Genomic DNA, 21,071 nt, shown 5'->3' on the forward strand with positions numbered 1-21,071 from the left:
GCTCACGTGTGCAGCTTTGGCCAATACTGAGCCGGCATTCGGACATAAACACAGAAGCCTTCACCCGTGCTTACTGCGTCACCTGCATAAGGATAATGACAGGGAAGTGATTGTTGAATATAATCGTTATTTTTGTTTTGTTTTCGCGCACAAAAAGTAATGTCTTTAGTACCTTTCTGGACCTTAAAAGTGTTGGTCATATTCCTCTCGGATTTCATCAAAAATATCTTAATTTGTGTTCCGAAGATGAACGAAGGTCTTATGGGTGTGGAACGAAATGAGGGTGAGTAATTAATGACAGAATTTTTATTTTTGGGTGAACTAACCCTTTAAACTGTAAACTTTAAACTGTAAGATTTGAATCCATGGCAGGAGGAAGTAGTTCCTCACAAAAGAGGGTTTTTAAAGACAATCCGTTGTTGTTTCTTATTTATTTACACACTCATGCTGTCAAACTGTTGTATAAATGCAATATCATGAATCTCAGCCGTGCTGATATACAGCCATTTCGCATGGCTACTTGTGTGATATTGCTCATATATATATATATATATATATATATATATATTTCACAAATGCCAGTTTTATGTAGTGTCGCTGTTTTGTCTTTTTTTACCTGTAACATGTAGTGTGTAACATGTAACATGTAAACGAAAAAAGCTTATACGTTGTTTGATGTAGATCTATCTGACAGCTTAAAATACATGCATTTAAGAAATACACTGCAGGTCAAAAGTTTGGAATAATTAAGATTTTTTAATTTAAGATTTTTGTTTTTGAAAGATCATTACTAGTCCAATAACATCTGGACTAGTAATAGCACATCTTTATATGAGGGGCAAAGCAACCTCCAACAAGACAATTTGTAAAAAAAGACCTACATTAATCATTTCTTTAAAATGCAGAAACAATATCTTATCTGTGTGAGGTGCTGGTCCTATGTGCATTTTAAAGACCTTCATAATGCAGCACCTTACTCAATATTAGTGCAAAAAGACATAAAAGGCACTTGTATGTACATTTAAATTTTGCATGTCATGATGACATGTCATCTTGTAAGAACTGTAATGGACCATTATAATAACAATTTACAGACAGAAAAACCACATACACCAGTAAAATCATTTTAATTTATAAATTTTAAATGGGTGTTGGAGTTGGGCAACATTTTGTCAAAATTTTCATGTGCTGGCTAATTCTGTTGACATGAAAAGTCGATTGTGTCGTTTGGTCGCAGGAAAAGGATCTATAATGGCATCTGAGATTCGGAATACACATCCACTCCTGGCTCCTCTTCAAATGTTGCCTTGGAATCATCACCGTCAAGCTATATTGAAGATACAAAGTACAAAGGAAATTATTAAGATATGTTAAATGGATAGTTCACCTAAAAATTAAAATGCTGTAATTACTCATTTACATTATTTACTCTTCCAAATTAGTGGAACTGATAAGTAAGTGTGGACTTGGAATATACCAAGTAAGTCAAATGGACTACTGCTAGGGTGCTTTTTTTGGTGATCATTTGTTATTTTTTTGGAGCTGTGGTCGCTATGAAGAGCTGTTGTATAAACTCTATGAAAAGAGCTGCAGGAAGATTCTTAAAAATATGGATTTAATTATTCGACAGAGAAAGAATTTTCTTTTTAGGGAGAACTGTTCTTCTAAGATGTACTGTTACTGTTTTTTTAACTTGAATATTATGAAAATGTAATGGTAAGTTCAATTCACTTTATGTTTCCAACTTGGGATAAACAATTTTTTGTCATCTCTGACTGTCATTGTGCCACTTACATATTTCATCTCTTGCTCAGTGAAAAGTCGTCCAGTCATGAACATGCGCAGAGGGATGGTGAGTATCAGGACAAACGGTAGAGCCAGTGACACGGGGCTCGATTTCACCATCCACAGGATTGCCAGACACACAGTCTGGATCGCAGTGAACACGTGCATCCTACTGGTGCTGACCTGCAGAGGGAGACAGAGACCAGGATCAATTGTTTTCACATGCAAAAAGCAACCAGCCTTGAGAATGTAACAAGGAGAATTCGAAATGCAAAGTATTCCAACAGAGTAATGGTAGCACATACTCTTGTAGCATAGGGTTCATTGGGATGATACTTTTTGGGAATAAGGAGGAGCAGCATTCGTTCCCAAAGCTGAATCCCACTGAGGGATGTGATTCCCATGTAGAGGAAGATTCCGAACAGAGCCGTAATAGGAATCATTTTTAGAATGGGCTCCATGAGGATTGAAAGACCTGCAAACAGACAGACAGAGAAGATGCTAATGTACCTTCAGGAAGTATAGTACTGTAAGAATCAGGATTAGAAGAATGTTAGACATATGTCAACATACCGACAAGCAAAGCCACTATTACTCCACTGACTCTCTGTTCCAAAACCTTCTCAATCTCAGGTTTTGGGCCCTTGCTCATGACAGTCAGGGCATTGGCATGAGATACGGATCGTACGGTTGCGGCACTCAACCAAGGAATGCCAAATATGGCACTCAGACCTCCCATGCTCACCAGGATGAGAAGATCCATGTGGAAGCCAGAACCCTTGACCATTTTTCTCTCTGGTTTACTCACAATTAGTCTTGAAAAATGAGAGACAAGTGAAAAGATCAGTTTATAAATCAATTAACATAGCAATTTGTTCTAAGCATTGGTAGAATCTTTCATCTCCAATCTAGCATGGGTCATCACACTAACCCAACCAGTCGCTTTCAGTTTGTCACACTGTGTAATACTGCTCCATATAACTGTATATTTTACTTTATGTTGCAATGGCATAGAATAATGCATTAGTATATAATTTTTCCACTAAAAGAACCTTTTGTGCAATGGAAAGATTCCATGGATGTTAATTATTCTTAATGGAACCATCAATGGCAAAAGAACCTTTATTTTTAAGTGCATGTGCAGCATTTTCACTTAAATGAGGACAGAAAATTCAATGAAGCCTGATCCTGTCAGTTAATGGGGAAACTGATTGTACCAAATCATCTTCCTCCAGAAAACATCACTCACGTGGTGATCTGAGACTCAAGGAAGATGAGGATGAAGACCAATATAGCTGGAACAATGGAGGCGAACATCATCCACACAGGGAAGGGCTTGTGTTCACCCATAGGGTTGATTATCCAGCCCCGCATCTTAGGGTTGGACACCTGAAGACCCTTAGGCACCACCAGTTTCTGTGACAAAAGTCAAAGGTCAGAGAGGTCAAGACAGTAACTTGACAAAATCCAGACAAGATTGGTTCTGAATTGGTGCCTTAAAGTGTTATCTGTCTATAAAGGCAGCCATTACCCATCAGAAACCTAAAAAAACAATGAATCTACTTATAATCGAAAATGAAAAAAAGATTTTTAATTACATGGAATTCCATTATAATTCAATTATTTTCACAAATACTAAATAACAGACATACCTGAGTGTATGTATCCTCAATATTGATATCGACAGCAACCATGAGGAAAATTGCAATGGGAACTCCAAAGTCACCAAGCAAACGTCGAATCTATGTATCAAACAGATCTTTACATTAATGGAACCTACCAGCTGTGCGTATGTTACAACTTAGCTTAGTTGTGATGTAAATGGCTTACACACTACTAAATATTTTTGCATTGCACCATTACATTTAAACATGACTCTACAAATAAACTAAATATTTACATAAGTCTCCAACCAGGAGTAAAGGCCTGTTCACAACATGGACGATAACTAGAATGATAACGGTAAAGATACACTATAGTTTTAAAAAACATTCTAATTTTAAAAGAATAAGAACTGGAATCACTCAAAATGATTTTTTTCCAGCTGATGAATGATAAAAACATTGAGAACCAATCAGAATCCCTCCTGTTTTAAAGAGCTTGAGCAGACGACAGAACTGCAGTGCGTGCTTATATAAACACGTCTGTATAAGTTGTCATATTTTGATCACAATATTCAAGAATCTATTCACCTTTCCTGGCAGGAATTTGCCATTCTTGAACATGCGTAGGTAGTAGGCAATAGAGAAACAGCCAAACATGAGACACATGGATAGAAGAGCGGTGTTTGGATAAGGCTGGTGTTGAACGCTTCTCACGACAGATACATTTCCTGTAGCATTATCCAGGAGTCTCTGATAGTTGACAACTGAGTGCCAAGGGTCCTCGACTGTATTGTTTAAATGTTCATAATTCAGGATAAGAGGGTGTTCTTTGAAAACCTAAAATAAAGGATGAAACAAAGAGAGAAAGGTATAGTATATATTAATTCTTGAGTGAGCATCATCACAACTATGCTCTAGAAATTTAAAATACATAAATACAATTCTTGTCTTGTGCAGGCAGTCTATGGAGGGACAGAATGCTGTCAGATTTCATCAAAAAGATTTTCATTTGTGTTCCGAAGATGAACAAAAGTCTTACGGGTTTGGAACGACATGAAGGTGAGTAATTAATGACAGAATTTTCATTTTTGGGTGAACTAACCCTTTAAGTGGTTGTGTGACTGTGTTCTGGGTGCTTACAACTTGCTAAGTGGTTATTACTGGCCCAAGGTAAAAGACAAGACAAGTAATAACACTCCTCAACAACCCATGCAATTTCAGGCTTGTAATTTGCCTTTGCAAGCACCATCAATTAAGAATTCTGCATTAGAGCGATTACTGTTGAAAAACCTTTGGAAGATATTAATTTTGAAAGTATGATCAAGTAAACTCTTCTCTATAGGGGTAGGAGATACCAGACAAGAGAAATTACCGGTAGAAATTTGTCAACCAGTAAAGATTTTGAACTATCATTTCTATCGCAGTTACACTCATGCGTTTTTAAGGTATATTTTTCTGTTGATATGAAAAATCGGGTAGATTTAGCAATATAGTGGGTGTATGATGTATATAACGATGTTATGATGAACTATAAGCCTTTCTCCACTGACGTTAAGGTGTTCAAAGCATTTCTAATGATACTGATTGTTAGAAGACAGCTCTCTGACTCGTGAACGGGAATTTGTGTAACATTAGCAACACATTATTAGCTGTTTGATAATGTAGTCAAGCAAAAGGCTAATCATATTAATTACCGTTATGTGTCTGCCGTTGTAAAAAGCGATATTATTGTGCAGCGTTTACCTCAGTAAGTTCACAGAGTGGATCTCTTGAGCTCGTGCGAGTGAGTGGAGGCGGGGCTAATTAGCATATTCATATATATGCGTATAATAAATGAGGTAAGGGTGTAGAGTTACATTCAAACTATTTTAAGGCATGAAGAATTTTTTTTCACAGGAAAATTTTTTTTAAATGTGTCATTTTGATGATCAAAGATGAGTTTTAAGGGGTAAAATTATTGACTACAGGGGGATTTCAAACCGTTGAAGCGAAATAAGCAGCTAAAGAGAGCTCATTTCGCATTTTCTGAGAGACGCGCAACATGAAGCAGCTGCTCATGAGTACTGAACTGAGTTCTTTTTGCCGCGTTATTGGGCTTGTAGGTCAAATACACACACTTACAGCATGTGTCAAAATGCCCGTTTTTGCGAGTATCGGTGTAAACAGTCATTTATATCTTAAGTGAACGTAAACAGTTGAGAAATAAACTGCATGTGTATCAGTATATTAGATCAGTGCATTCGGTCTTAAAGAGACAGCAGCTTAATATATCTGCAGCTGTCTATGTTTTTAATGTATATAAGATTTTGTTCATATCGCCCACCCCTATTTCGGTTGCCTTTTGCATATGATAACAGCTGAGCATGGCCTTCTGTCTCCGGTTAACTAATTTCCTAAAAATGAAATGAGCTTTTATCATGCAGCAAATATGTATGAATCCAAAAGGTATATAGGGATGGTTGCATGAAGATGTAAAAGAATGCAGCAAAACAATAAAATGGCAAATAAAGTGTGTACCCTGCCGAGTTTAGCAAAGGTCTCGTAGATGAAGATGAGGGAGATGAGGATGGAGAAGATCTCTTGAGTGAAACGGGAAATGAATCGGACCAGGAAGCTTCCTTCCAATGCAACAATCACCACCACGATGACCACCAGCCACGCACCAACCCACACTCGGCCTACGATGTACTCAATGCCCTGAGACTTACAGAACTACAGCCAGGAGGGAAAGCATGATGAGAGAATTTCAGTTACACAAGATCAATGCTGTATATCAAATAAACCCTGTAAAGAGACACAAATACTCACATTAAAAAAAGCCTCTTCAAACACTAGCAGCGGCCCAGAAAAGCCGATAACAAGTATAGGTTGGGCAGCGACCAGGCAGAAGATAATGCCCAACACTGAAGTGGAGATCATCAGCTCCGACACACCCATCATGTTATCCACCTTATCAGCTGTGGAGAGAAGCAGTGCCAAACAAAAATGTATTCAAATGTCTTGATTTGTGTCGTTCACTCTCTTCAAGCTTTGTTTAGAAAGGCAGAAAGAATCAGATTGATTGTGAGTGATCAGCTGAAAAACTTGAAGACCTATGGAGCTAAAAAAGTGACATTTTTTTTGTGTGTGTGTGCCATATTTTACATCTTTGAACTTATAGTTTGAAATTTCTAGACATTTAACGAAATTGAATGGTTTTTCGGGCATATATTTAGATTATAAAATTGCAGCCTCAAAATTCTGATGCTTGATCTTTGGTCTAGGTTTGGGACTGGTGTGCAGTGTGAATGAAGCTTTCTTTAGGCTATACATACATACCAAGGAGACCTCCGAAGGTGATGGCAGGTGAGAGTGCAGCAAAGTAGATAAAGATGATGGCAGCAACAACCTGAGCATTCAAAGCATCAGTGATGTCACTGACGTAGTGTTGGTATCGTCTCTTCATGTCTCTGATCATGCCACCGAACGGAACACCGGTACGTGCTAGTGGATCTTCCGGAGGGGGTCCTGAGGATTTTGAAGCTATTGGAAGATAGATTAGAAGTAGATATTTGTGCTCTGTTAACAGTAAGATTTAAAAAAAAAAAAAAAGATTTTTAGCATTAATTTACAGTCAGTCATAAGTAAACACCAACAAGGCGATCATGACCCAAAGTGGAGGCGTCTTATATCACCCAGAATGGGTTTATTTTATGATAATGACATTGCTTGACTGTATATTTCCCCTGACTGTACATTGTCAGGCTACCACTAAGAACCTAGAACAGCCATGTAGGAAATCTCTTTCTGGGTCACATTTATCATGTAGTGTCCTTATACAATAACATTTAGTAACACTTTACAATAAGGTTCCAATCTCAGCTAATATCAGTTTCAACATTTACCAATACAGTATTAAAACCGAAAGTTGCATCTGTTAATATTATTTAGTGGACCTGAGCTAACATGAATTAGATATCAGGCCTTTGCTGTTGCGGGGCCGAGGCTCTGGAATAGTCTTCCTCAGGAACTTAGAGAGATCTCATCTTTAAATGCTTTTAAAGTTGAAGTCAAAAACTACTTTTTGTCTTTAGCCTTTGAGAGGGTGGGCTAGTCTTTGTTGTTTAGTAGGATGTGTGTTGTTTTAAGTTGTGTGTTCTTTTAATGAAGTGTTTCTTGATTGTACAGCAGGTCTGCAGGTGCAGTTGTAAAGTGCTCTATTAATAAAGTGAATGAATGAATGAATGACTGAGATATGTGCGCAAATTTAATTTACATTATTTCCAATTTTCATTAATTTTTTTTGGTTAATAACTAAGGTCAGTGCCCAGTTATAATCAAATTCAATCAATATTTCACTTTTATTTTCAATACTTCTGAATCAAATGGTCACATGTTTTTCAAAAAATATTTTCGGGAAATATTTCTGTGATTTTACATTTTCTAAAAGCTACTTTTTCAAAATCATCCTAGACTGTAGGTCCAATTTACACAAAATTTAAAATGTATACCATCTAAAGAAAATCCTGACAAAAAGTTATTCTTAAAATTTGGTTTCATTGAGCATTTACCACATATGTGACCCTGGACCACAAAACCAGTCATAAGGGTACATTTTTTTAAATTGAGATTTATACATCATCTGAAAGCTGAATAAATAAGCTTTCCATTGATGTATGGTTTGTTAGGATCGGACAATATTTGGCAGAGATACAACAATGAAAATCTGGAATCTGAGGGTGCAAATCGCCTTTAAAGTTGTCCAAATGAAGTCCTTAGCAACGCATATCCATTCACAAAAATACATTTTTGATATATTTATGGTAGGAAATTTACAAAATATCTTCATGGAACATGATCTTTACTTAATATCCTAATGATTTTTGGTATAAAAGAAAAATCTATAATTTTGACTCATATTGTTGGCTACTGCTACAAATATACCTGTGCGACTTATGACTGGTTTTGTAGTCCAGGGTCACATATGAGCCAATGAAATTGTTGGGTGTGGCCTGTATTAACCAATGCCTATATCTTCTCTGTGACATGTCCAAACTTAAAGGGGGGGTGTAATGCTATTTCATGCATTCTGACTTATTTACACTGTTAAAGAGTTGCACTCTCATGCTAAACATGGCCAAAGTTTCGAAACACGAGTTGGACGTATGACGGAGTATTTCTGACTATCAGTCAATTTTATTACAGTTACATTCTTAAATATGACATCTTTGATGACGTATGCAGCCTTCAAATGAGACCTCCGGAGGACGCAGCCTCCGAAATGAGAAGCAGCACCTGTCACCGAAGGAGTGTGTTTTTGGTTGTGAGGGAAAGATGACCTTTTTCAGCTTCCCAAAGAACCCAGCGTCAAGGGAACAGTGGATGAAGTTTGTTTTTCCGGTTTGTATGTTTGTTTGTTCCCGGAATTTCGGTGATGAATGCTTTGTAAACAAGTCCCAGTTCGGCGCTGGATTTGCAGATCGCAGGTGGTGAGTAAAACTGCATCAGATGTCTGTGTTTTGTTGGCAATCGGCACACAAGTGCATATAATGCAAACAACACAAACGTTTTTGTTCCCTTTTTATTTATAATGATGTCGCAGCTAGCAGACGATCTCTACACAAAAGCCGTGCGCGCTCGCGACTCTTTAGCTCCGCCCACGGCACTGACGGCAGGAACGCCTCCAGGAGCTCGGCTTTTTTCGGAAAGACTCGGTACAGCGTATCTATCTTTTATAAATATGATAAAACTAAAGACTTTTCGGAGATATGAAGGATGCATTGTTACTCTATATGTACTCAAGATTAACATGAGATTGGCAGAAACTGTGTGTGATACCCCCCCTTTAACTAAACTAACGACGAGAATACTTTTTGTGTGCCAAAAAACAAAATAACGACTTTTCAACAATATCTAGTCATGGGCGATTTTAAAACACTGCTTCGAAACTTTACGAATCTTTTGTTTTGAATCAGTGGTTCGGATCGCGTATCAAACTGCCAAAGTCACATGAACCACTGAAATTTCGAAACACTTATGACATAACGAAGCCTCGTTTACTGAAATCACGTGACTTTGGAGCTCCAAAACACTGATTTGAAACAAAAGATTTGTAAAGCTTCGAAGCTTCATGAAGCAGTGTTTTGAAATCGCCCATCACTAGATATTGTTGAAAAGTCGTTATTTTGTTTTTTGGCACACAAAAAGTATTCTCGTCGCTTTATAATATTAAGTTTGAACAACTGTAGTCACATGAACTATTTTAAATACGTCTTTAGTAGCTTTCTAGGCATTGAAAGTGTTAATTGTCTTGCTGGCAATGCAAGGCCTCACTGAGCCATCAGATTTTATCAAAAATATCTTACTTTGTGTTCTAAAGAGAAACGAAGGTCTTATGGGTGTGGAACAACATGAGGGTGAGTAATTAATGACAGAATTTTCATTTTTGGGTTGTTTTAAACTACTTTTAGACTTCCATTATATCCCATAACATAGCAATTGAGGTTTCAACTGCTTGAACCCCTCATCTGCTTGTAGTTATATATTTTTGCAATTATTTATCATCATGAATTTTGTGTTTGCCAGTAAGCACTTGAGTTCTTATTCAATTAAGTAAAATATTGATCTAGTGCATATGCCCCCCTAAGCAGAAGAACTGTTGCAAGTATGCTCATATTATCCTTTAATCATGGGTTGTACTTGGTGTATGTGTCCTTACGCTTGCGAGGTTTGACTTCCAAGCGGAGTTTGGGGTCGGAGGGGCGGAGTCTCTCTTGCAGTAGTCTCTTTTGGAAGGGGATGAGTGATGTCAGCATAGACTCGTCCTGAATTTCAGTGGGCGGAATCACAATGCAGCAGTCCATGAAATCTCCCACGGCATCAGTCAGCTCCCGGTCACTCTGAGCCTGGAAAGCTGCTTGGTTAAACACCTGTGTGTGAAAGACAGATGAAAAAACAACATAAAATGTGCTGTTTCTCATTAATATCTTTAATCTTCAGTTAGGCTAAATTAAGATGGAAAGATGATTGTTTTGTGGTTCACATTCTCCTTTTTCCTAGCATGCCCTGGGGCATGAATAATTAATATGGTTGCATTATTAGACCACTCCCCTTTTTACATTGTTGTTGTAGATTTTGTTGTCATTTTGGTTTTCTATTGAAACTTGTATGTCATGTTAAATATATTTGTAATTACACATTTTTAATGATGAAGTTTTAATTTTAAAACACTACAGTTTTAAACACAATTATATCAAGTACTTTACATGTGCTTTAGTATGTCAGTCAACACATCAAAACAAGTGTACTTCTTTAAAGCATGACAAAAGATTAATACATAATGACATAAGTGTACTTTAAAGTAAAACTTTTAATTTGACATGATTACAAAGTGCACTTTTAAAAGTGTACTTAAAGGGATAATTGACCCAAAAATGAAAATGTTGTCATCATTTATTCACCCTCACGTTGTTCCAAACCTGTATGAGTTTCTTTCTCCTGCTGAACACAAAAGAAGATATTTTGAAGAATGTCAGTAACCAAGACAGGCCCCACTGACTTCCATAGGTTTTTTTTTTTTCCATACTATGGAAATCAATGGGGCCCATCAACTGTTTGGTTACCGACATTCTTCAAAATATCTTCTTTTGTGTTTAGCAGAAGAAAGAAATAAAGGGAGCACTTTACATACTGTAGAGCTCTTTTTAAATTGATAGACTCATGCTAAATCTAAATAGGTAACTGTTGCAATGATTTGTTTTTCCTGTCAGTTCTCTTACTTTGTCAGCTAGTAGTGATGCCATCGCTCGGCCACACTCATGATAGTCAATGTCATTTGTGGATGGGCCAATCAGGATGAAGATGAACCGCACAGGCACAGGAGCTTCCAGAGCCGACTCCAGCACCACAGCGTCCCGTAGACGCACAAATATTACTGTAGGCCTCTCCAGGCACTGCAGAGCACCTTACACACAAACACACAAAATTAAATACAGTCAGTGTTTGCCAACAGAAACAATTATTTAGTAAGTCTCACTTTTTTTGGAATGTAAATGATATAAGTGGGATTATTTATAAAAACACAGAAATTGATATTATCCTCACCTACGAGCACCATCGAGGCTTCTGCACTATCAGCTGTGTCCCTCTTTGGTTGAGAATAAAACCACATAGTCAAAAAATATCAAATGATAAGGCATTTCATTCAAAACCAAGAAAATAAACAATAGATGCCATATGTTAAGGCCCATTCACACCAAAGACGATAACGATAACTTTATTAGCATTCACACTAGCAGAAGATATTGTTCTGTTCATTTTAAGCTCGCGCTGCAGTTTTGTTATCTGCTGCTTTAAATACTCAAGCTCTTTAAAGCAGGATGGATTCTGATTTGCTGTCAATGTTTTTATTGTTCATCAGCTGGGAAAAATCATTCTGAAAGTGACTCCAGCAATATTGTTTTAGTGCTGTTATTGTGGTGTGGACTCTGCTATTCTTTTATAGAATGTTTTTTTTTATCTATATCTTTATCATTATTGTTAGAGTTATCATCCTTGGTGTGAACGGACCTTTATAGTTATGCTCAGAACATTTAAAATGAGAAAACTTGCTCACTTTCTCTGTGACAGAGAATTTCTGCATCTCCATGCCTGAAGTCAGAGGCTGGGTCTCTACTGACTGACTGGAGAGAGTAAAAGAAATAAAATTAAAGCTTTTAAAGGTGAATTGGTTCAGGATGACTACTGCTTTCAACACTACTCTTCTAAAGATAATGAGGCGCAAGACCCTGCAAAATTCACTGCCACGATGCTATTCTGTTGTCAGTGGTTGCTAAGGTCTTCTTCTTCTTTTTTTTTTATGCAAGTACATCTTTAAAGACACCCAATATAAAGTGGGACCATAATTTTTGTAACTGTTACACAGGTACAGTATATGAACGATGTCTTGTATTTGTACTTGAAACTAGGAATGCAATAGTACACACAAATGACATATCAGTGCATAGCTCAGTTTTGAAGTCAAGATACGTTTTCGGTACACATGTGGGAGAAACAACTTAAAATTGCTTATTTTTCCTTTTTATTTACTTTACAAATTATAGTTCTTCTGTATTTTTTTTTTTTTTTTTTTTTTTTAATATTTCAAAAGTCTTACAGTTCAGTTCTACTGCAGTTTATGGTGCTGTTTTGAAATCTTTTGGGTGCAAAATATTTAGCAAAATTTGTATTTTAGAATTATTGCACTCCCATTCTAATGCATGCCTAATAATTCCTACCCCCGCCAAATTATTACCCACCTAGAATTGGTAGGTTTAGGATTAGGTGTGGGGGAGGGGTTAGGATTAGGGGTGGGGTTAGGATTAAGCAATCAGATAGCGACTTCAACAAGGGGGGTAATAATTTGGCAGGGGGTCAAAATTCGGCACAACACCAGTGCTCCTTCAGTGAAGTCTGTGAAATTTACTCGCTTGCTGTCAGCAGCATGAGCCTTTTTGCCAAATGGAAATAATCATGTGACTTTAACATTTACAGATAAGAATACAATCACAAGATGTAAGTTATGTGCTGAGGAAAACACGTCTCAAATACATTAAGCAGCACATATCTGACAGGAGGGCATAGTCTCATTTAGGCCACATAAGAAAAAAAAATCTAATTATTGCAATGAGATAAAAAGTCAAAATTATGACATACTAAGTCATATTTATGACATTAAAAGTCTGAATTAGTATGTCATTTCGACTTCTCTCATAATTTTGACTTTTTATTTCATAGGCTAATTATTACTTAGCATGTCCTAATAATGACATTTTACGTCATAATTTCGAAGTTTGTCAATTTTGACATAATAGGTCAAAATTATTAATATGTCAAAATTTCCACTTTTTATTTCATAATTATTAGAGATGCACTGATACTAAATTTCTCAGCTGACACTGATAGCGATCATTCAGAATGATATCTGCCGATACCGATAGTTAGATTTTTCTTAAGGAAAAAAAATCTCTCCCAAATAATGCTGCAAACTATACAGGAAACAATGGTACACTGTAATATTAGAGATAACAATTAACAACATTGACTGTGGAAAAGGATTAATTAGAACTGTCTGTGCACTAGTCCAGGTGGGTGTGTGATCAAACTAATGTGTCGGTAAGGACACCTGAGGCAAGGATTCAGTTTCCAGAATTTAATGGAATGATTAAGAATTGACAGCACAGTCAGACCACAGGGCATTTCTTGTTCAAACGTCTCTGATAGTGGACACTTGTAAAGATGTGGTATCTTTCCAATGACTCACATAAATAAACATCCACTTTACAGAAAATTATAGTTGTTGTTCAGCGTCAAAACACTTGTTGCTTCTCTCTCTTCAGCAGGTTAACACTGGCTGATGTCACACAGTAACAAGCGCGTTTATTGGCTGTGGCTTCTTAGCAGAGGTATTATATGCATCTCTAATAATTATGACTTTTCATGACATAATTATGACTTTTCATGACATAATTAAGATTTACCAAAGCATGATTGGAAATGGGCTTCCAAGCACATGAATTGTGTATTTTTTTCTGTAGCAGCTTGCTTTGTTTTCTGCTATTTTTTTTTTTCTGATGCATTTGCAGCAATGTTTAGTGAATGATTGCAAACAATTATTTGACACTTTTTAGTACTTCTTTATGTGTAAAACATTTAAGTGAGGGAAAATGAATGAGTATAAGTGTGTGTAGTACCTCTCTTTGTGCATTAATGCTTGAAGAACCTTATCTCTGTCCCCTGGCTGAATCTGCCTTTTGCTAACCAGGGCATCCACAATCTTCTCAATAATACTGGAGAGCATCTTCTCCTCTCTGTCCAGCATCACCACTCCTGATCCAAGCAAAAAACATGAAAAAAGAAGTCAATGCAAAGGAAAGAGTAAGGCACAGGAGAGGATGAGGGCTATGACTGAGGCTGAGCTTTACCATAATAAACATAAATACTATGGCCAAAGCTGAGGAGCACAGGTAGAGCGGGTTTTACGGGACACTAACTATCTACTACCATCTCATCTGAGCATGTGCAGTGAAGTTACATTCTTGCTCACATTCCACGCTTGCTAATACCCATGCTAACCTTCTGAACTGATGTTAGGACAGGACTGAGACTAGAATGTGAGTGCAGGTTAATCCTTGGGAACACTTCCAGAACTGTCATTTATAAGTCATAACCAAACATATCTCTAATTCTTAATATATTATTACAGTAGTTTTATGAACATCAATACATCAACAAATGATTTGTTAATCATTATATAATGCAATACTTACATGAAATAATGATTTTTTTTGGTAACACTTTACAATAAGGTCTCGTTTATGCATTTGTTACAGTATTTATTAGTCTTTGTTAATGTTAGTTAATAAAAATCCAGCTTAAGCATTATATAATGTTTGGTAGAGTAATTATGAGACAGCTTTGACATAGGAAATGTGAAGCTAATTGAATTAAACTTAACGTAAATGAAATTAATTATATTGTATATAACTACTAAAAGAGGTGAGCTGAGGTTTGACCTCACAGTCACTCCCTCACCTGTGTTCATTGTCCTGCGTAACTGCACCAGGCTCTTGAAGGTGAGGTAGGAGATTTGGGAGGGGCCCCAGCGGCCCGCCTCAACATCATAGGTCTGTTCATAGCCCTCCCATCTGCCCGTCTCCTGCCAATAGCTCTGCTGGTTTGGGTTCTTCACTGAATCGTTCATCTCCACATAAGTCTGACCACAGATGACAATAAAATGACACAATAAACAGCTCTGCTAACTATCATATAGGTACGCTAAACATCACAATGAATTTAAATGCCACATGGTTTTTCATGCATAGATGTATCCCAATTAACACATTCTTAATGAATGCTGACCAGTGCTGGTAGATTACTTACAAATTGTAGTCTAGTACTGAACACAAATTACATGATTAAAATTATAGTTAGCAACATAATCTATTACATTACACATTTTAGGTAATATAATCTGACTACTTTGATTACTTTTAGATTACTTTTTTTACTTTAACTTGTTTATAACATTGATTTGAATGGTATAATATTAAATAAAAGGTTTTTTAGAAAGGAAAATGTAAAAGATAAAAATGAATAATTAGAGAAAATCAATGAATTCTGAACAATTTACTGCCATTTTGTGAATATTAAGTAATCATGTAATCAATAAAAAAGTAACTGTCGTCTGATTCTGAGTATTTTAAAACATAATACAATCTAAATACAAGTATTTCATTTTTGGAGTCTGATTATGTAATCCAGATTACATATATAATTAGTTACTATCCAGCTCTGTTAGTGACAAAAAAAAAAAAAAAAAAAAATTAAATAAATAAAATTATGAAGCATCTGACAGGCAATTTCCCATGTCCCCAATCATGTTTTCTCAACTTCATTTTGAAATAAAGTTTAAATATATATTTCTAAATTAGCAATTTAGAGTGTTAGTATATATTTACTTATTCTCTTTGACATAAAATACAATTTATTGTGACACACACACACACACACACACACATATATATATATATATATATATATATATACATATACACATATATATTTAAACCATTAAATTAGTTTATGTCTCTCAAACTCCAATCCACCCTGTTACACTGGTGCTATTTGACCTTTAAAATCTTAAGTGCATGCCCTAAATCACATTACTTACTAGAAGTGACATCATTTCCTTGGAGGAAAAGCAAACTTAAGAGCATAATTTCCTCATCTAAGGACCTAGAAGACTTATCTAAGAGCGTAAAACATAACATGTCCACGCTGTTGTGTCATTTTTATACCAGACATTAAAATGTTTGTTTATTTTTTAAAATAAATTCTATATCTTTTAAAATTCTTCATGAATGTTAATTTTCTGCTAGCATGTTGTTCTTTCCAAGCTAATAGGCTTTAATAGCTTAAAACTTCCATCCTGTTAAGGTCCACCCTGTTACACATTGCGTTGTCATGTGACAGGGTGGACAAATTTTCTCCCTCTGACAAGACTAAGAAAATAATTTAATTTTAATTAAAATTAAACAAACCTGCTCTGTCCAAAATCTACCAAACTGTAGACTGTAAAAAAGAATTGCTGGTTTAATTTTAAAAATGTAAGCTTCCTGGTTGCCTTAAAATGTTGAGTTCATTGAAATTAAAAACTTGAGTTAATACAATGAAGGCGATTGGTTTAATCAACAAAAAAACTCAAAATATTATGTTATCTGTGCCACATTAATTATTGAAGTTGATTTGACAAAAGAAAAAATATGATAAATCATGAAAATAATTGTTTACAGTGAACAACATACATGTATATTTTGATCAATTACAAGTAGATAGCATGAATTTGTTCATGTTCTCATGCTGCAAATTTTATGTTTTGAAGGTTTTGGCACACTGTAAAAAAGAATTGTTGGTTTAACTTAAAAAAAAAAAAAGTAAGTTACTTGGTTGCCTTAAAATTTTGAGTTCATTGAATTTAAAAATTTGAGTTAATATAATGAAAGCAATTGGTTTAATCAACAGAAACTCAAAATATTATGTTACCTGAACCACATTAATTATTGAAGTTGATTTGACAAAAGAAAAAATGTTCTGATAACAAATCATGAAAACATCTTTTTACAGTGCAGGTAACCTAAAGTATGCTTTATGTGGGAACTTGTAAATTAACTGATTTTATTAAAGTTTTAAATTAACATTTTACTACATTAGGTTAGACCAGTGCAAGTCATTTAAAGGGTCAGATCAAGTAGAAATCCAGTACATCCTGTATGGAACAACTCCATGTTATTAGTTTTTAGTGAATTGAAACAGTGAGATGTCATATAACATCCTTCTTGTTCTACTGGTTGTTATAGTTCAAAGCAGAGATGTAGACAACTTAAACATGATGGCTAGACCTCTGGTATGACTGTATTTGTGTGTGTGTTTCCTGTCCAGTGATGACTGATAAATTAAAGCTCATGTTTATCCTTTAAACATTAGGAGTGTGAGTGCTCCAAGGCAGACTGCAAATGTGGAAACTTATCAGTGAGCGTGTCTGTGTGCTGTCATATTAATCAAGTCGAGTCAAAGTAACTTTAGAATCATGGTGAACTATAAGGAATTTGAAAAATGGATGTACTGTATGTGTGCTTACCAGACAGTGTTCTTTATTATTGGTTTTGATGTTCACATTCAGAGCAGCTAAAAACAGTGTTGAGGGTAACGCATTTGCAAGTAACGCGAGTTACATAATCAGATTACTTTTTAAAAGTAACTAAAGTAATGCATTACTTTTACATTTACAAGAAAATACCTGAGTTACTTTTTTCAAATACGCAAGTAACGCAAGTTACTTTGTTTTGCCATTTATTATCTGACGCCTTTCCTGACCCCATGTTGAGGGAAATGGGGAGTAAGGTTTAGATGTGTTGTGCGCTGTGTGAACATGTTGGTTATTGTAGTTCTAGACTAAATGTGAGTATTTACTCATCTCACTTGCACAAAAAAGTCAGCATTCCTCAAAATTAATAAAAACAGTGAAATGCAAACTCAGAATATTACACGAAACCTGCAATAATTAAATTTGTTAAATAACACAAATATACTTTATGCATTTTATCTCACTTTATTAACCAATGTCTTTGCTGCTGACCTTCAATGATCCAATTCAACCATACTAATAAGCAGAAATGACTTTAGATAAATGGTAACACTTTATTTTAAGGTCTTTTAACCAGTTGCTTATTAGCATGCATATTACTAGAATATTGGCTGTTTATTAGTACTTATAAAGCACATATTAATGCCTTATTCTGCATGACCATATTCTAGATTCTGAATCCTACCCAATACATAAACTTAAGAACTACCTTACTAACTATTAATAAGCAGTAAATTAGGAGTTTATTGAGGGAAAAGTCGTAGTTAATAGTTTATATGTGTTCCCTATACTAAAGTGTTACCAGATAAACATCACATTTGTGTTTTTTCTTTCTTTCTTTCTTTTCTTTTTTCTATTTTTTGCTGAAGTAAGAGTCTTTAACTTTCTTCTCCTGTGTCCTGTTCTTCTGCAATACAGAATGACAGCACCACTGAGAGGTTTGTTTGAGCTGCGCCCTCTACTGTACAGGCATGTATTGACATGCAACTTTGATCTGGCAACATGGCAAACTTTTAATAATTTAAAAAGTACAATTAAGTGATACATTTAGCCACTAAATGTGGTGTATGGGTCTGTTTGGGGTTAGTTTGTGTTGACCCTTGTACATAAGAAGTGTGTAAATAAAGTATGGCATTAGACTAATAATTTGAGCTCATGCAATAATTTGTGCTATTGTTTTTGTGCTCAAACTTTTGTGCAGTCTAAAGTGCCTTCATCATTTATGCTATTTGCTTAGTTATATAGCAATTATAAGTGTAACTTTTTAAAGAGTAATTTTGTTCCATTCACTTCAGCATCCAATGAACAATTCATTTTAAAATGAAAATATTTAATTTTTTTATATTTAATTTAATTTTTTAAACCGCAGTTTAAAAAATTAAATGAAAACATGACACATATATAAAACAAGTTAAAACAACCTAACTAAATTGCAGTTAAAAACCAATAGTGACACTAACTGCACTTAACCGTTCACTGTAAAATGAAAATATTGAATTTTTATGTTTAATGGCATTTTCTATTTTGAATAGAATGTTTCAAATATTTGATAAATATCTATAGCAGTAAACCGCAGTTTATAACATTAAATGAAAACATGACACATATGTAAAACAAGTTAAAACAACATAACTAAGTTGCAGTTAAAAAACAATAGTGACACTAATTGCACTTACCTTAAATATTCTCTATCTGACCCTACGGCTCAAGCAATATTCTCTGTCACAGACCCTCACAAAAGTGCGCAGACCTTTATAAAGTTTGTGTACACCTGCAGCTATCAGACACACCTCTACACACATTCTTCTATACATACACAGTAAAAAAAATGCCTGCAGACAATCATGTATATTCTTGTGGGCACATACAGTGACCCCCAAACGTACTTGGACACTGAAGGCACTTTAATATCCAAATATCATTGCATTAGAAAACAACATATTACCGCAAAAATGACAAAAAATGTTAAAAAAAAGTGTTATTTGTATTACATATAACATATTACAAAAGTATTGCACATATACTTTTTATAAATCTAATATACTTTTTGGGGTTGTTTTATGTACAGGTTCAGATTTGACTTTAAACTCATAAAAGTATTCAAATGTATCCATATCTCCTTTTGTCTTTTTCTAAATAAAGACGATATGTTCTTGGACTCACCCATAATATTGATGCAGTAAACAGTATGTCTTGATAACTGTGCACTGGTTGAAAAAATCCAGTCTGTGTGTGTGTGTGTGTGTGTGTGTGTGTGTGTTTTTTCTCTGTATCTTATCATACTTATAGAGCCAGTGTCACCTACACACGCTCTAGTGACACTAGTTTCCTCTCACCTTCAACATCTCTATGAACAGTACATTGCCTGAGGAAGATTCCCCTCCTCTTCATCTCTCGTCCCATATCTTTGTCCATAAAGTCTCACAGGGTCAAGATTTGGGTCATAGCGTCCATTATGATCTGGGCAGGCCTGCATGAAAACAACTGAGAAAGTTGTATGTGTCAATAAACATAAAAATAAAATTCTGCTTTAGCAAAATATAGTTGATACACAAAATAATGTTTCATATTATACTATTAGTTTATTGAATGACCAACATTATTATCAGGATATACACTGTATATATTGCCTGAGTAATTGAATATATTATTCATTTTAATGACTTACTTTGAAAAGTGGGAATTGGTAATTAAGAATGAGCAGACGTATACACACTTTTGTATATTTTATTCATGAATTTTGTATTGTGCGTTTAGAAACAGTTTGGTTAGGGTATGTGTGCAATTTCCAACAAAAACAAGACATGTTGGAAAATATTTGTTGAAACAGTATCACAGGGATGAGTTGGGTAATAAAGCATTTTGAAAAATGCATTTTATGATTGGAAATGTATGTAAAAGCACATTTTCTAACATATTCTTGCAATACATTTAGTATATATTCTACATACAGGTGCTGGTCATATAATTAGAATATCATCAAAAAGTTGATTTATTTCACTAATTCCATTCAAAAAGTGAAACTTGTATATTATATTCATTCATTACACACAGACTGATATATTTCAAATGTTTATTTTAATTTTGATGATTATAACTGACAACTAAGGAAAATCCCAAATTCAGTATCTCAGAAAATTAGAATATTGTGAAAAGGTTCAATATTGAAGACACCTGGTGCCACACTCTAATCAGCTAATTAACTCAAAACACCTGCAAAGGCCTTTAAATGGTCTCTCAGTCTAGTTCTGTAGGCTACACAATCATGGGGAAGACAGTTGACTTGACAGTTGTCCAAAAGACGACCATTGACACCTTGCACAAGGAGGGCAAGACACAAAAGGTCATTGCAAAAGAGGCTGGCTGTTCACAGAGCTCTGTGTCCAAGCACATTAATAGAGAGGCAAAGGGAAGGAAAAGATGTGGTAGAAAAAAGTGTACAAGCAATAGGGATAACCACACCCTGGAGAGGATTGTGAAACAAAACCCATTCAAAAATGTGGGGGAGATTCACAAAGAGT

General features: G+C 35.2%; 1 protein-coding gene across 1 annotated transcript; it reads right to left on the reverse strand.

The window, feature by feature from the left end:
* Nucleotides 1-1,109: 1,109 nt before the first annotated feature.
* slc4a1b (solute carrier family 4 member 1b (Diego blood group)) lies at nucleotides 1,110-19,356 on the reverse strand. Its single transcript, XM_051915560.1, has 17 exons — nucleotides 19,227-19,356; nucleotides 14,940-15,120; nucleotides 14,099-14,234; nucleotides 11,983-12,049; nucleotides 11,472-11,514; nucleotides 11,147-11,331; nucleotides 10,087-10,297; nucleotides 6,708-6,911; nucleotides 6,198-6,346; nucleotides 5,907-6,101; nucleotides 3,978-4,226; nucleotides 3,438-3,527; nucleotides 3,035-3,201; nucleotides 2,359-2,600; nucleotides 2,091-2,260; nucleotides 1,795-1,968; nucleotides 1,110-1,327 (listed from the first exon to the last, which is right to left on the reverse strand). Exons 2-17 carry the CDS (start codon nucleotides 15,106-15,108, stop codon nucleotides 1,247-1,249), a joined length of 2,532 nt encoding a protein of 843 aa, XP_051771520.1. The 5' UTR covers nucleotides 15,109-15,120; nucleotides 19,227-19,356; the 3' UTR covers nucleotides 1,110-1,246.
* Between the last annotated feature and the right edge of the window lie 1,715 nt (nucleotides 19,357-21,071).

Source organism: Ctenopharyngodon idella, chromosome 12 (assembly GCF_019924925.1).
Source record: "Ctenopharyngodon idella isolate HZGC_01 chromosome 12, HZGC01, whole genome shotgun sequence".
Taxonomy (NCBI): Eukaryota; Metazoa; Chordata; class Actinopteri; order Cypriniformes; family Xenocyprididae; genus Ctenopharyngodon; species Ctenopharyngodon idella.